The sequence below is a fragment of the Heterodontus francisci genome, chromosome 4, assembly GCF_036365525.1.
Source record: "Heterodontus francisci isolate sHetFra1 chromosome 4, sHetFra1.hap1, whole genome shotgun sequence".
NCBI classification, from domain to species: domain Eukaryota; kingdom Metazoa; phylum Chordata; class Chondrichthyes; order Heterodontiformes; family Heterodontidae; genus Heterodontus; species Heterodontus francisci.
Window position 1 is genome coordinate 45,601,142 of NC_090374.1, and position 16,984 is coordinate 45,618,125.

A 16,984-nucleotide genomic window follows, 5' to 3' on the forward strand; every position below is an offset into this window, starting at 1 on the left:
ATCCCTCCTGCCAAAATGCATCATCTCACACATTTCTGTATCAAATTCTATCTGCTACTTGTCTGCCTATTCTGTAAACCTATCAATGTCCTCTTGCAGTTGACTGGTATCCAGGGGTCGGCAACATGTCCGTGCTAAAATTTTGAGGTCCGCGGTAATTTTAAATATCTTGCTCTAAGTCTCTAAACTTGTGTTTTAAAATAACCTAGCGGCATTTAAAATTACTAGCAACGAAAGTAATTAGAAAGGATCGGTCAGAGCACTGGTGAAAGAGCATGTGCATACATGCCACTGCTGGCTGCTGTGAATTCCAGATGCTGCACTTGCGCAGATGGGCTGGGATTCTTGGCCGACCTTTCACCTTTCTGCAGTGACAGTGCCCGGATGAGTTTGCAGGATATCGTTTTGAAGGAGGTGAGAAACGGAGAAAATTGCAGAATCGCCGGTTAATGGAAGGGGGTCCTGGTCTGGTGCCCATAAAGGGGCCGCTGATTAATGGAAGTGGGTCCGGGTCCACTAAAGAGGCTGCCGGCAGGAAACCAACTTCAATTAGCATTAAAGAGGCAGCTGGTCTGGGGAGGCTCAAACAGCTCCAGGCATTTCTCATTATCTGGGCTATTTCTGGGCTGGAGCTGGTACCTTGACAATTGGTATTTGTATTTTGGGCACTCAACATTAATGCTTTTGTTTGTGAGGGTGGGTATTGTACCTGGAACATAAATTCTGGTAGTTCTCTTTGCAGATGTTGATGGACCTGACTGTGTAGTTTCAGTGCTTTCTGTTCTGGTGATTGTGCTGAATGTTAAGGTTGCTATGACAACTAGAGGCCTGCTCAGGTCTGGAAAAAAGAACCCGACCCAAACCTGACCGAACCACTGCAGACTCGAGCCCGACCCGGCCCGAGTCCCTCTGATTTTGTCCCGAGCCTGACCCGACCCCAACCCCACTCGACCCGACCCGAGCCCGACCCGACCATCCCTTTACTTGCCTTCCAACTGGGAAACTCCACAAAGCCGCAGCGCATGTGCGATGACGTCATAGAGACATCAGTCGCTCACTGCACAGACTCAGTTTCGTCCCGGACTCCCAGCTCAGATAAGTTTTTTTAATTTCAATAATTACCAGCAGAGCACTTACCATGTGTGTCTGGCCCGACCCCATCCAACTCGACCTGGACTGGGCCGGACCTGACCCGAGCCCGAACACCACACCCTGAAAGCGGGCACGACCCGACCCGACCCGAACCCGTCACATGCCGTCGGGTCCTGTCAGGTGCGGGTCGGGTAGCAGGCCTCTAATGACAGCCAAGCTCTCCTGCACATTTGGTAAGTTGCCATTCACTCTTCAACTCTTGCCACTTTCAGCTGCTAATTTGTCCTGGTCTTAAATACACATAAAAGATAGCAAGATTTTCAAGAAAAGCATAACCAGACAAAGCAATTGCTTTTGATTTTTCTTTTGGAATTTCTTTCTAGTTTCCAAGGGTAATTGAGTGCGAATCCAACATTTTAATGCAACTTACCAAATATAATCATGGGTATTCCACAAGCCAGTCATCTATATTCCGAGCAATAAATTATTTGTCATGTCTCACATGGTAATTTTATCATGTAATGGTTTAGCTGGCTGGCTACATTAGCACAAGATGTGGCTAGCTCTGTTCTGTCAGCAAAAGTAATTTATATTGGAATCACATACTGTTTTGCTTGCTAGCTAATACAGTTGTGCTGCTCTCCATTGATGTTTGTATGCTTAGCTACTTTATCTATAGGGAGAAATGTGTTTTAAATCAGACTGTTTTGCCGGCATTAGGTTGGCCATACCCTTTATATATAGATTAATTGCCCCACGTCCATGGCTGAGTCAATAATTTTGTCAAATGTCCGTGGTGCAACATGTTGGTGTCTATTCCTGCTGATATCCTCACTGTTTGCCACACCTCCAAGTTTGCTATTATCAGTAAATGTTAAAAATTTACTCTGTGTTCCAATATCCATTGTCCATGGAACTTACCCATACCGATCCTCTCCTGGATTCTGATCCTAACCTCTTTTTCTTTAAATATTCCACCATTAAAATGTAATTGCTGAAGTTTGGAATTTAATATTATAGACATTCTTTTCATTTTAATTGCCAAGTGTCTTTTAGAATTTATTGCATTTTAAAAATTGTGTGTGTGTAGCTTGCAGGTATGTTAGAGTGTTGCAGCAAACATTTAACGAGTCATTATCTATAATATATAATTAACCGCTCCTGAGCTATTAAAATAAGTAAATGCTTCCTTTTAAATAGCACAGGGAAGATCTTGATATGATTAGTTCCCTTTTCTTACCAAAGAGAAACAGTACATTTCAGAAATATTTGACCATGTCAATTAACGAGGTACCTGTCTTGATTTGTGTCACAGGAATCTCCAACGAGATCATTATCAACGTCTGACTATAAACAGAAAGAAACAGTGGGCGTTAGGGGAAAAGCAAACAGATTACAAAACACTCTGCATACAAACAAGATCGATCTTCACAGCATTACACGTAGCACTCTTTAGAAATCAATACACATTACAATTTGAGAAAGTTATTCACAAGAGCAAACCACACTTAATAGAATACATTTCTTTTTTGTGGGAATTGAGCAAGGAATTTCAAGACCCTGCCACGATAGCAGAAAGAGTGTTCAATCTCTGCCATTGGAAACAAAACAAAGCTTTATTTTTTAAATAAATGTGAGCACATTTTCATCAAAATACTACTTCTCCCTTTAGTGTAAATCAACAGGAAACACACTAACCAAAGTAAGATTCATTGATAATGATCTAAGACTGTGGGGTGCTGAAGCATATCCCTTGCACTGAGGAAATTAGTCTGCAGCAGTCAAAACATACTTCTATTTTCTGAGAACAGAACTAGACGGCTTGTGTGCATTTTATTGCGTTATGTTGTAATCTTTAAAAGTGGGTGACTTGAGCTTCACAATTCTATACCCATTACTTACTTAGAAATCATTTCAATATCATTGATTGACATTATGTACAAACATTGCATTTACAGAAATTGTTTACAGACCTTTTCTTGGTAACTTTTCTGTGCTTATCAAAGCAAATGACTTGCTATACCTTCCTATTCCAGTTAGTCAGCATCAAGCACTCTTACCTCAGGTACAGTACATACTTCATAAATAGTGTTCTAGGAGAGAGACACCAAACGACTATCCTATACAGTTTATACTATCATTCAGGCCCAATGGAGGCCAATTGGCATGAAAGAGGCAAATTATCCTGCTAATATACAAGTTATTTAGAGTCCTTAGATGCTGTAACACAGTATGTGTCTTCAAAAAGAGATTTCCTCAGAAAAGGAATTCCAAGGGACTTAATTTGATTGTGAGTGGATATTATGAATTTATCTTTGTTAATAAGTAGTTATTAACAGTGTCAACACTGCAGCTATTGTTGCTGGAAGCCATTATTTTAATATTAGAAGTGTTTTTTTAGTCATATTTCACCGAATCAACATCTGAAATAGTGAATCCTACTGCCCTAAAAAGGGAAGAAGCATCTGCATGATAGGGAAGTGCACGGTAGATGTGATAATGTGGCAATATTTTAACAGCCCCTACCCGGCAACCCCCTTTACTTCTTTGTCAAATACACAGCTGGAATCTGAACTCACTGGTGACTCGGTCATATACACACGGAGGTGTCACTGTCAAGGTAAATTAAGCAATGCAATGATGAGAGGGTCTAAGGCACAGCCACCATGGTGGGGTGAAAGGATTGGAACAATGCAGCATTCTCTGAGGGCTGTAAGGCTGGAGAAGGTTACTGTAGTATAAGGATGTAAAGGGTTAATGCTGAAGACAGTGAGAGCAACCCCTCTCACTGTAAGAGTGATGATGTCTTAGTTACATGAGTTTAGGCTGGAGAGAAGAGAGAGCAGCACAAAGGATGCTACCTTAGGAGGCTTGATGAGAGTGTATATAGTATAATGTAAATAATAAACAGTTCTTTGTTGACCTTATCCTGTCTGAGGCTTTCTCCAGAATGTCCCTGTTACGCTACTAAATACAACAACACACAACAGTTACAGGGTCAGGAAGAAATGTGACCATGAAACAATTTGAACATGAAGATGAGAATTTCAAACTTGAAACATTGGTGGGCTGGAAACCAATGTAGGTGAGCAGACACAGAGATCATGGATGAGTGGAGCTTGGTATAGAATAAGATACAGGCAGCAGAGTTTTGGATGAGCTGAAGTTTATGAAGGGTGGAGGATTGAAGGCCAGCCAGGAAAGCATTGGAATATCGAGTCTAGGGGTGATGGCTGCATTTGTTGGGGCAGAGTAGAGGGAATTTGCTTTACCTTTAGCTAAGGTGACAGTGCTTAATGTTGAACCTGGAACCTGAAAGGGAAAGGATTCTGTTCCTCTGCACTCACCGCCCTCACTTTTGATGAACATAATTTGTTTCAACAGAAAGCACTTGCAATTAATGAAGCATGCAAAATAAAAATAGAAACTGTTACAAAATGCTTCATCTAAATATTGCTATAGGGAACCATCTGCTTAAAGATGACATTCAGCATTTCACAAAATGTTAGATTTTACACAGGATAATGACAAGCCTGTTCTCTCACCTGGTTAGGGTTGATGACATCAGGACAACTATCACAAGCATCACCGACACCATCGTTATCTCTGTCCTTCTGGTCTCTATTGGGAACTCTTTGACAGTTGTCCAAGAAATTTTTGATCCCTACAGGAAGATGCAGAAAGTATAAGAAAAAGCGTACATCAACTAAGCATGTCTAAATAATTAATGTTGAGGTTGGATAACAAAAGCTTAGTTCAGGATAAATTCAGTTTCAGAATATGACAGCACTGGATGAAAATGAAAAATACAATGAGAAGCCTGTTAAAGAAACAAGAATAATCACACGAACTGTTCATTTAAATTACTGTTACTTTTAGTCAGTGAAATTATAGAAATTTCATCACTTAAAAGAAGTCATTTGGCACAATATGCCTGTGTTAGTGCTGAGAGAGGAAATGCGACACATTATGGTATCTACCTATTCTAATTCCATTTACATGCTTAACCTCCGATTCCTGGTAACATTGTCCTGTAGTCTCTCACAGTTTACTGTCACAATTTACTGTACTTCAGTTGATGTTATTGGCAAATTTCAATACTTTCCCTTAATCCTAAATTCTAAATCATAAATTTCTAAATCAACCCAAGACGGATCTCCACTCATCACATCATTCCAGTCTTTGATTTCTGCCACTGAGTGTGAGGAAAGCGTTTAGCAGAAAGGTCTTTTTGCAATGGCCTGCTTTGCCTTAGGGAATAGCTGGTGCAGAGATCATTGCATCTTTTAGGGGAAAGTTGGATAAATATTTGAAACAGTGGGAAGTACAGAGCTATGGGAAGAGCACAGAGCAGTGGGATTAGCTTTGAATTGCTCTAGCAAAGAGCTGACTCAGACACAATGGACCAAAATGGCCTCCTTCAGTGCTGTAAACCTCTATTGTTCCAATAATGGAAGATACAATTTAATATGGACAAGTATAGAGTAATGCACATAGCAAGAAAAGTGGTCGATACACATACTCTGAGAAGCCCATAGAAATATTGAATGATGAAATTATAAATAGCAAGGAGTCCTATTAGAGTCAATCTTCAACATGGTCAGTCACTGCACTGCAACAATCAAATAAACAAATAGAATGTTTAACTATATAGCCAAAACCCTACAGTGCAGGTCAAAGGAAGTGATCTCAAACATGTTGAGTGCTCTGGTGAGACCACAGTGGAAAAATTTGCTCATGTAGTGTTGCTTCAAAGAGGAACTACACAGACTACGTAGATTCCGCAGAGGCAGATATCACCGCCAGCCACTACCTGCATGACCCACGGTGCTGTTTGCCCCCAGGGAATCTACATAGTCTGCCTAGTGCTGCTTTGAAGTGACACGATGCGAATTAATTCCCCCCGCCACCTTAGATACTGTGTCCAGTTTTTAAGACACACGAGAGGCATGCAAACATTGGAGGCAGTTCAGAGAAGAGTACTGATGTTGATCCCTAATGTCAGAGGTATGAGGATAGACTGAAAACCAAGAGCTTTTCAGTCTTGTGAAGGAGATGTGATTTTATTGAGGTCTATAAAATAGCAATTGTACAGAAAAGATCAATGTGGAAAATTACTTCAAACTGAATTGCAAGAGTCAGACAAGAGGGCACAGGTTCAAACTAGTGAAAGACAAATTTAGGAAGAAGGTAAGGAAATTCTTCTCCACACAAATGGCCTTGCAGGAAGACTGATGTGGGGGGTAATTTTAACCTTTCTGCCTGGCAGGAACGGGGCAGTAGATACTTAACATCCCTATTTCCACTTGGAATCTTGCTCGTCACCGCACAGCCCGAAGTTAAAATACAATCAGGGACCTGTTACATCAATGGGACCCTTGTTGGATTTTAACTTGGGCCTGAGCAGGGATGTTGCCATGACTTTGCTGCCAGACTGAAGTAAGTCAGCAGCTGTTGGGAGAATAAAGAGGCCCCCCAAGGTAAGTTGAAATCATTCCTTATTAGGACTAGGAGAAGTAAGAGTGCAGCGTCCTCTGCCATGGATTTCTCCCCCTTTTCTCCACGAGACCCTCTCGAAAAGCCCTCCAGCAAGTTATCCTTGGCTGCTACCTACCAGCCTCCAGCTGCCCGAAACATCTGCTCCTGCCCACCAGCCAGCTGTTGCTTTCTGCCCATTTCAGACAGGTGGTTGACCTGTGGCATGCAGATGAGGCCTGAGAGTTAAATTACCCTGGGCCTAAAATCTGGGCTAACAAGGGCATTTTGTACTCACCCTACCCCAAACTGCCCGAGACTCAAAGATAGTTAAAATCTTCCTGGAGCTATTTAAAAAAGAAATGTTTGTCTTTTGGGAGCCTTTCTGAATAGGTGACCCCAACATAGAATGAAATTACTTCCTCGACCTAATTTATCATGAACTTTCAATCATTGACACTTCTATTAAAAACAATGACCTTCATGGTCTTATGACAAGGAAACCTGGAACACCAAGTTTTTCTTTGGTAGGGAATTTAACAATTGGGTTTAACATAAGGAGGTGCAATGTCAGGGGAATGGAAGAACAGGCAAACATTTGAACAGGTTGTACAGCTGTGATGTGCTAGAGATGCTTGAGATAAGTACATACCATCTCCATCCATATCATCATCGCAGGCATCACCTTTCCCATCACTATCTGTGTCACTTTGGTCATTGTTAATTGACAGTCGACAGTTGTCACAAGCATCTCCATAGTTATCTTCATCAGTATTCAGCTGATTGATGTTACGAACCAGCACACAGTTATCCTGAAAAGAGAAAGTTTATCCTGTTGTAGAATCACAAAATGTTATGACACAGAAATGTTACAGCCTACCTCTCTTAACCTTCTTCATATCCTGCAGCTGCACTTGGGTTGCTTTTGTGCAGACTTCTGATAATTTTTAATCTTCAAATATTTGTAAATACAGATGTAAGCAAAAACAACCATCCACAGCCAACTGGATAACTAAAACGTCCTGGATGAAATTATTGAACTGCGAAAAGAGTAGAGGCAAGCTATTAACGATGAGAACACAGAAACAGTGCAATGAGAACAAGGGCTTTGGGACCAACAAGACCATGACTTTCACAAACTAAGCAGAATTATAACAGATTTTACTCAATCCAAAATGGTGAGGAATGAAATTGGTCTGCAGGTGAAAGAAAAGAAAATCTGGTGGGGTTTAAGAGAGGCCGCTGATTCATTAGCACCTGTTTTATATTATTGCTAAAGTCTAATTTCACCCTCAATGTGCTTGCAAAAAAGAGAAAGATATAACTGCTTTGAAGCTGGCTGGATATAAGTTTTGCTCTGCTCACTCCATGAATTTCAAAAAATAAAATATCTTAGGAATACAGGGTAGAGAAATTGGATAGGGTAATAATAGAGGAGGTAAATGCAATGGATATTGTCTATATGGACTTTATGAAAGAGTATGAAAAAGTATCACACAAAAGGCTGGTTTACAAAATTGAGGCTCATGGAATAGGAGGGTCAGTGTCCAATTGGATAAAAAAAAGTGGTTTAAGGACAGTAAACAGCGAGTTGTAAATGGTTGTTTTTTTCAGACTGAAAGATAGTAGAGAGTGGTGTGCTCCAAGGGTTAGTGCGAGGACCATTATTTTTTCTGATGTATATAAATGACTTGGATATTGGAATACAGAATAAAATTTCAAAATTTGCCCATGATACAAAACTTGGAAGTGTGGCCAACAGGGAGGAAGATACCAATCAACTGTAACAGGACACAGATAGACTAGCAGAATGGACAGACAGGTGGTAGATGGAATTTAATACAGAGAAGTGTGATGTGATGCATTTTGCAGATTTCCAAATTTGCTGATGACACAAAATTAGATGGGAATGTAAGTTGTGAGGGGGATGCAAGGAGGCTTCAGGGAGACTTGGACAGGCTAAGTGAATGGGCAAGAACATGGCAGATGGAATATAATGTGAATAAGTGTGAAGTTATCCACTTTGGTAGAAAAAAGCCAAAAGACAGAGTATTTCTTAAGTGGTGAGAGGTTGGGAAGTGTTGATGTCGAAAGGGACCTGGGTGTCCTTGTTCATGAGTCACTAAAAGCCAGCATGCAGGTGTAGCAAGCAATTAGGAAGGCAAATGGTATGTTGGCCTTCATTGCAACGGGATTTGAGTGCAGGAGTAAAGAAGTTTTGCTGGAATTGTATAAAGCCTTGGTGAGACTGCACCTGGAGTAGAATTAGAATTAGAATTAGAATATTACAGCGCAGTACAGGCCCTTCGGCCCTCGATGTTGCGCCGAGCTGTGAAACCATCTGACCTACACTATTCCATTTTCATCCATGTGTCTATCCAATGTCCACTTAAATGCCCTTAAAGTTGGCGAATCTACTACTGCTGCAGGCAGGGCATTCCACGCCCTTACTACTCTCTGAGTAAAGAAACTACCTCTCACATCTGTCCTATATCTATCACCCCTCAACTTGAAGCTATGTCCCCTCGTGTTTGCCATCACCATCCGAGGAAAAAGACGCTCACTATCCACCCTATCTAACCCTCTGATTATCTTATATGTCTCTATTAAGTCACCTCTCCTCCTCCTTCTCTCCAACGAAAACAACCTCAAGTCCCTCAGCCTTTCCTCGTAAGACCTTCCCTCCATACCAGGCAACATCCTAGTAAATCTCCTCTGCACCCTTTCCATAGCTTCCACATCCTTTCTATAATGCGGTGACCAGAACTGCACGCAATACTCCAGGTGCGGTCTCACCAGAGTCTTGTACAGCTGCAGCATGACCTCGTGGCTCCGAAACTCGACCCCCCTACTAATAAAAGCTAACACACCATATGCCTTCTTGACAGCCCTATTAACCTGGTTAGCAACCTTCAGTGATTTATGCACCTGGACACCAAGATCTCTCTGCTCATCTACACTAACAAGAATCTTCCCATTAGCCCAGTACTCTGCATTCCTGTTACTCCTTCCAAAGTGAATCACCTCACACTTTTCCGCATTAAACTCCATTTGCCATCTCTCAGCCCAGCTCTGCAGCCTATCTATGTCTCTCTGTACCCTACAACATCCTTCGGCACTATCCACAACTCCACCGACCTTAGTGTCATCTGCAAATTTACTAACCCACCCTTCTACACCCTCTTCCAGGTCATTTATAAAAATGACAAACAGCAATGGCCCCAAAACAGATCCTTGCAGTACACCACTAGTAACTAAACTCCAGGATGAACATTTGCCATCAACCACCACCCTCTGTCTTCTTTCAGCTAGCCAATTTCTGATCCAAAGCTCTAAATCACCTTCAACCCCATACTTCCGTATTTTCTGCAATAGCCTACCGTGGGGAACCTTATCAAACGCCTTACTGAAATCCATATACACCACATCCACTGCTTTACCCTCATCCACCTGTTTGGTCACCTTCTCGAAAAACTCAATAAGGTTTGTGAGGCACGACCTACCCATCACAAAACCGTGCTGACTATCTCTAATGTACTTATTCTTTTCAAGATGATTATAAATCCTGTCTCTTATAACCTTTTCCAACATTTTACCCACAACCGAAGTGAGGCTCACAGGTCTATAATTACCAGGGCTGTCTCTACTCCCCTTCTTGAACAAGGGGACAACATTTGCAATCCTCCAGTCTTCCGGCACTATTCCTGTCGACAATGACGACATAAAGATCAAGGACAAAGGCTCTGCAATCTCCTCCCTAGCTTCCCAGAGAATCCTAGGATAAATCCCATCTGGCCCAGGGGACTTATCTATTTTCACACTTTCCAAAATTGCTAACACCTCCTCCTTGTGAACCTCAATCCCATCTAGCCTCGTAGCCTGAATCTCAGTATTCTCAACAACATTTTCTTTCTCTACTGTAAATACTGACGCAAAATATTCATTTAACACTTCCCCTATCTCCTCTGATTCCACACACAACTTCCCACTACTATCCTTGATTGGCCCTAATCTAACTCTAGTCATTCTTTTATTCCTGATATACCTATAGAAAGCCTTAGGGTTTTCCCTGATCCGATCCACCAATGACTTCTCGTGTCCTCTCCTTGCTCTTCTTAGCTCTCCCTTTAGATCCTTCCTGGCTAGCTTGTAGCTCTCAAGCGCCCTAACTGAGCCTTCACGTCTCATCCTAACATAAGCCTTCTTCTTCCTCTTGACAAGCGCTTCAACTTCTTTAGTAAACCACGGCTCCCTCGCTCGACAACTTCCTCCCTGCCTGACAGGTACATACTTATCAAGGACACGCAGTAGCTGCTCCTTGAATAAGCTCCACATTTCGATTGTTCCCATCCCCTGCAGTTTCCTTCCCCATCCTACGCATCCTAAATCTTGCCTAATCGCATCATAATTTCCTTTCCCCCAGTTATAATTCTTGCCCTGAGGTATATACCTGTCCCTGCCCATCGCTAAGGTAAACCTAACCGAATTGTGATCACTGTCACCAAAGTGCTCACCTACATCTAAATCTAACACCTGGCCGGGTTCATTTCCCAGTACCAAATCCAATGTGGCATCGCCCCTGGTTGGCCTGTCTACATACTGTGTCAGAAAACCCTCCTGCACACACTGGACAAAAACTGACCCATCTAAAGTACTCGAACTATAGTATTTCCAGTCGATATTTGGAAAGTTAAAGTCCCCCATAACAACTACCCTGTTACTCTCACCCCTGTCGAGAATCATCTTCGCTATCCTTTCCTCTACATCTCTGGAACTATTCGGAGGTCTATAAAAGACTCCCAACAGGGTAACCTCACCTCTCCTGTTTCTAACCTCAGCCCATACTACCTCAGTAGACGAGTCCTCAAACGTCCTTTCTGTCGCTGTAATACTCTCCTTGATTAACAATGCCACACCCCCCCCTCTTTTACCATCTTCTCTGTTCTTACTGAAACATCTAAATCCCGTAATCTGCAACATCCATTCCTGCCCCTGCTCTACCCATGTCTCCGAAATGGCCACTACATCGAGATCCCAGGTACCAACCCATGCTGCAAGCTCACCCACCTTATTCCGGATGCTCCTGGCGTTGAAATAGACACATTTTAAACCAGGTTCTTGCTTGCCAGTGCCCTCTTGCTTCCTTGTAACCATATCCCTGACCTCACTACTCTCAACATCCTGTACACTGGCACTACAATTTGGGTTCCCATTCCCCTGCTGAATTAGTTTAAACCCCCCCGAAGAGCACTAGCAAACCTCCCCCCCAGGATATTGGTACCCCTCTGGTTCAGGTGAAGACCATCCTGTTTGTAGAGGTCCCACCTACCCCAGAAAGAGCCCCAATTATCCAGGAAACCAAATCCCTCCCTCCTGCACCATCCCTGCAGCCACATGTTCAACTCCTCTCTCTCCCTATTCCTCGCTTCGCTATCACGTGGCACGGGCAACAACCCAGAGATAACAATTCTGTTTGTTCTTGCTCTAAGCTTCCACCCTAGCTCCCTAAATTTCTGTCTTAAATCCCCATCTCTCTTCCTACCTATGTCGTTGGTGCCTATGTGGACCACGACTTGGGGCTGCTCCCCCTCCCCATTAAGGATCCCAAAAACACGATCCGAGACATCACGAACCCTGGCACCTGGGAGGCAACATACCAACCGTGAGTCTCTCTCGTTCCCACAGAACCTCCTATCTGTTCCCCTAACTATGGAGTCCCCAATGACTAATATTCTGCTCCTCTTCCCCCTTCCCTTCTGAGCAACAGGGACAGACTCTGTGCCAGATATCTGTACCCCATTGCTTACCCCTGGTATTGTGTACAGTTTTGGTCTCCTTATCTAAGGGAGGATATACTTGCCATAGAGGGAGTGCAATGGAGGTTCACCAGACTGATCCCTGCAATGGCAGGACTGTCTTATGAGGAGAGATTGAAGAAACTGGGCCTGTATTCACTAGAGATTCGAAGAATGAGCGATGATCTCATTGAAATTTACAAAATTCTTACAGGGCTCAACAGGGTGGATGTAGATAGGATGTTTCCTCTGGCTGGTGAGTCTAGAACCAGGGGACACAGTTTCAGAATAAGGGGTAGGCCATTTAAAAATGAGATGAGAAGGAATTTCTTTGCTCAGAGGGTGGTGAATCTGTGGAATTCTCTGCCCCAGAGGGCTGTGGAAGCTCAATCATTGAACATGTTCAAGACAGAAATCAATAGATATCTGGATATTAATGACATCAAAGGATATGGGTATAGTGGGGGAAATAGGCATTGAGGGAGATGATCAACAATAGAACATAGAATATAGAACATTACAGCGCAGTACAGGCCCTTCGGCCCTCGATGTTGCGCCGACCTGTGAAACCATCTGACCTACACTATTCCATTTTCATCCATATGTCTATCCAATGACCACTTAAATGCCCTTAAAGTTGGTGAGTCTACTACTGTTGCAGGCAGGGTGTTCCACGCCCCTACTACTCTCTGAGTAAAGAAACTACCTCTGACATCTGTCCTCTTTCTATCACCCCTCAACTTAAAGCTATGTCCCCTCGTGTTTGCCATCACCATCCGAGGAAAAAGACTCTCACTATCCACCCTATCTAACCCTCTGATTATCTTATATGTCTCTATTAAGTCACCTCTCCTCCTCCTTCTCTCCAACGAAAACAACCTCAAGTCCCTCAGCCTTTCCTCTGATCTGTCTGAATGGCAGAGCAGGCTTGACAGACTGAATGCCTACTCCTGCTCCTATGTTCCTAAACGGTTAGCAGCGCTAGAAGTAGGGGATATAACGGTCTAGTGGTAATGTAATCCAGAGACTCGGGTTAATGTCCTGTGAGCTCAGATTCAAATCCCACCATGGCAGCAGATGGAATTTAAATTCAATTAATTAATAAATTCAATTAATTAATAAAAATCTGGAATTGAAATCTAGTCTCAGTAATGATGCCGTGAAACTATCATCAATTGTTGTAAAAACCCATTTGGTTCACTAATGTCCTTTAGGGAAGGAAATCTGCTGCCCTTACCTGCTCTGGCCTACATGTGACTCCAGAGCCACAACAATGTGGTTGACTCTTAACTGCTCTCTGAAATCGCTTAGCAAGTCACTTAGTTGTTAAGGGCAATAAGGGATGGGCAACAAATGCTGGCCTTCCCATCGACATCCACATCCCATGAAAGAATTAAAAAACTGATTGTCTCCTGACAATGCAGCCAAGTGCCAACATCATCACTGTGGTCCCCGAACTGTGCACATACGCAGAGCACACTCATCCTTGCACATGTGCAAAATGCACCCAAGCTTTGCCAGCTTGCCAGTACTAATGCATGCATGTGCGCGGGTATGTCATCACACAAAGGGACATCAGCCTCCAGCGCGTGTTTTGGAAAGCGGCCTCAAACCCCATTTCTTTTCCCCACTCCCTCCTACAATCGACGCATCAATCGCCGCTTATCTTCCCTGCTCCCTCCCGCCGTTCTCTCCTGCACCCGCCTGCTTGCTGCTTCATTTCACCGCTCCCGATTGGTTGCCACTCCATCCTGCTGGTTGCTTCCCGCCTTGTCGTTAGCACCCCACTTGCTCCACCTGCCCCCACCAGCTCCCCCACCACCCACCCCCCCCCCCACCCCGGTCCTCTGGGCAGCAAGGCGGGAAGTGAGCGATGGGAGGCAACTGCGACCAGTCGGGCGTGGGAGAGAACAATGGGATGGACCAGCAGTCAGGAGCAGCAGGATGGAGCGTCGAGCAGTTGGGAGTGGCAGGATGGAGCGACGAGCAGTGTGAAGCGGCAGGAGGGAGCAGCGTGAAGGCTGGCGTGGGAGGGAGCGGGAAACTGAATGCTGCGATTGAGGTAGCGATTGCAAGAGGGAGTGGGGAACAGAAATGGTGATTGCGAGAGGGTGCTATTGATGGGGGATGTGGAGGCCTGCGACCACAGCCGTTGTGGGGTGAGGGTATTTGGGTTCAATGTTTTTTGTGTTAAATTGAGCAGTGCCATCTTTTTTACTGGCAGATGCTTGAACCCAAAAAAAAAGTAATGTCACCCTGATTGGAAGGGATGCATCATAGGTTGCTGAGGGAAGTATAGGTGGAATAAGCAGAGGCTCTGGTTGCAAATTCTACTCATGGGAATGGTGCCAGAGCACTGAAGGGTTGCAAATCTTACACCACTTTTTATAAAAAGGGAGCCACTGGGAACTAAAGGGGCAGTGGTAGCAAGAAATTGGCTAAGGGATAGAGGGCAGCGGTGAATGAAAACAGAAAATGCTGGACATAAGTGGCACAGTGGCGCAGTGGTTAGCACCGTAGCCTCACAGCTCCAGGGACCCGGGTTTTTGATTTTGGGTACTGCCTGTGCGGAGTTTGCAAGTTCTCCCTGTGACCGTGAGGGTTTTCGCCAGGTGCTCCGGTTTCCTCCCACAGCCAAAGACTTACAGGTAATAGGTAAATTGGCCGTTGTAAATTGCCCCTAGTGTAGGTAGGTGGTAGGGAATATGGGATTAGTATAATTAGTATAATTAGTAGGGTTTGTATAAATGGGTGGTTGTTGGTCGGCACAGACTCGGTGGGCCGAATGGCCTGTTTCAGTGCTGTATCTCTAAATAAATAAATAAGCAGCAGGGTCTGGAAGCACCTGTGGAGAGAGAAGCAGATTTAACCTTTCAGGTTGATGATCTTTCATCAAACCTGGGAAAACGTACAAATGTAATAGGTTTTAAATACGTCAAATGGGGGAGGGTGGAAAAAGAACAAAAAGGGAGGGCTGTGATTGGGCAGAAGATGGAAGACATTAAATGACAAAACTGTTGGTGGTGCAGAGCCAAAGGGAGTGGTAATGGGACAAGTAACGAAACAAAAGACATGCCCAGAGGAAGTGTGAATGGCAGAATAATGAACAGCTGCCATCCGAAAGCAAAAGCAAAACAAAATACGATTAAGGCTGAAATATGCAAAGAAAAGGAAATAAAGTGGGGGGGGCAGAAAATTACAGTCTGAAATTGTTGAACTCAATGTTGAAATCAGAAGACTGTAAAATGCTTAATCGAAAGATGAAGTGCATTTTCTCGAGATTGCATTGAGCTTCACTGGAACACTGCAGCAGGTCGAGTACAGAAATGTCAGCACGAGAGCAAGGTAGAGAATTAAAATAGCAGGCAACCAGAAGTTCGGGGTCATGCTTGTGGCTTGAACAGAGGTGTTCTGCAAAGTGGTCACCCAATCTGCAATTGATCTCCCCAGTGTAGAGCAGACAGCATCATGAGCAGCAAATATAGTATACTAAATTGAAAGAAATACACGTAAATTGCTGTTTCACCTGGAAGGAGTGTTTGAGGTCTTGGACAGTAAAGAGAGAGGACCTAAAAGGGCCATCACAGACATTCCTTTTTTTCTTTTTTCACCCTTCCCCATTTGACTTACTTAAAACCTATTACATTTCTAACTTTTCCCAGTTCTGATGAAAGGTCATCAACCAGAAACATGAACTCTGTTTCGCTCTCCACAGATGCTGCCAGACCTGCTGAATATTTCCAGCATTTTCTGTTATTATTTCAGATTTCCAGCATCCACGGTAGTTTGCTTTTGTAGTATTGGAGAATGGGTACTTTTCAGACTGGAGAGAAGTAGGATTTGGGTACACTGGGCATAAGTGCAAAGGTTGCAGATGACACAAAACTTGGAAATGTAGCAAACAGTGAGGAGGGTAGTAGCAGACTTCAGGCGGGCATTGACAGACTGGTGAAATGGGAACACACATGGCAGATAAAATTGAATGCTGGATCAAAGATTGAGAAAAGGGCAATACAAAATAAATGGTACAATTTTAAAGGGAGTGCAAATAAATGGCCTGGTGGGCTAGGTACATATATCTTTGACTGGATGGCAGGATAAGTTGATAAAGCTATTGAAAAAGCATACAAGATCACTGGCTTCATAGATAGAGGCCTGGGGTGAAATTTAACTCCCAAAAATTGGTAGGTTGGTGTTGGGTGAATTGTTTCATTCTTAAAGATCTCAAACAGGACCCCAACTTGTCTCTAACCCTCCCACTTCCAGGTTTAATGGAGGTAGGCAGCCACCCACTCCCAGGAGGCAGGTTAACCATTTAAATATTTTAATGACTGGCAGCCTCTGATTTAACCTGCTTTGCAGGTTTAACCAAGGCCAGCTTCCTAAGCGTCTGGATACCCGGCAGCTCAGGGGAGGCGAGGACAACTCCTGGGAGAAGATAAGTGCCTTTATGGTGTTGCTTGTGAGCCAGGAGGAAAACTCACACTTCCGGGTTTCCCGTCTAAAACTTTGCTCCCCCACCGACACAACCTGCTCCTTTTACAAATCATAAAGTCATTTACAGCACAGAAGGAGGCCACTTGGCCAATTAAGTCCATACCAGCACTCCCTACAGCAATCCA

The 16,984-nt window shown here is 43.6% G+C and overlaps 1 protein-coding gene across 1 annotated transcript in view; it reads right to left on the reverse strand.

Annotated features, from left to right (window-relative positions):
* The window catches only part of LOC137368661 (thrombospondin-4-like), a 212,459-nt gene that overhangs the window by 60,547 nt on the left and 134,928 nt on the right, over positions 1-16,984 (reverse strand). The window contains exons 13-15 of the mRNA XM_068028804.1: positions 7,220-7,379; positions 4,638-4,756; positions 2,387-2,439 (exon numbers count right to left, since the gene is read on the reverse strand). Of these exons, the coding sequence (XP_067884905.1) occupies positions 2,387-2,439; positions 4,638-4,756; positions 7,220-7,379 (332 nt within the window). The remainder of the gene's footprint in view (positions 1-2,386; positions 2,440-4,637; positions 4,757-7,219; positions 7,380-16,984) is intronic.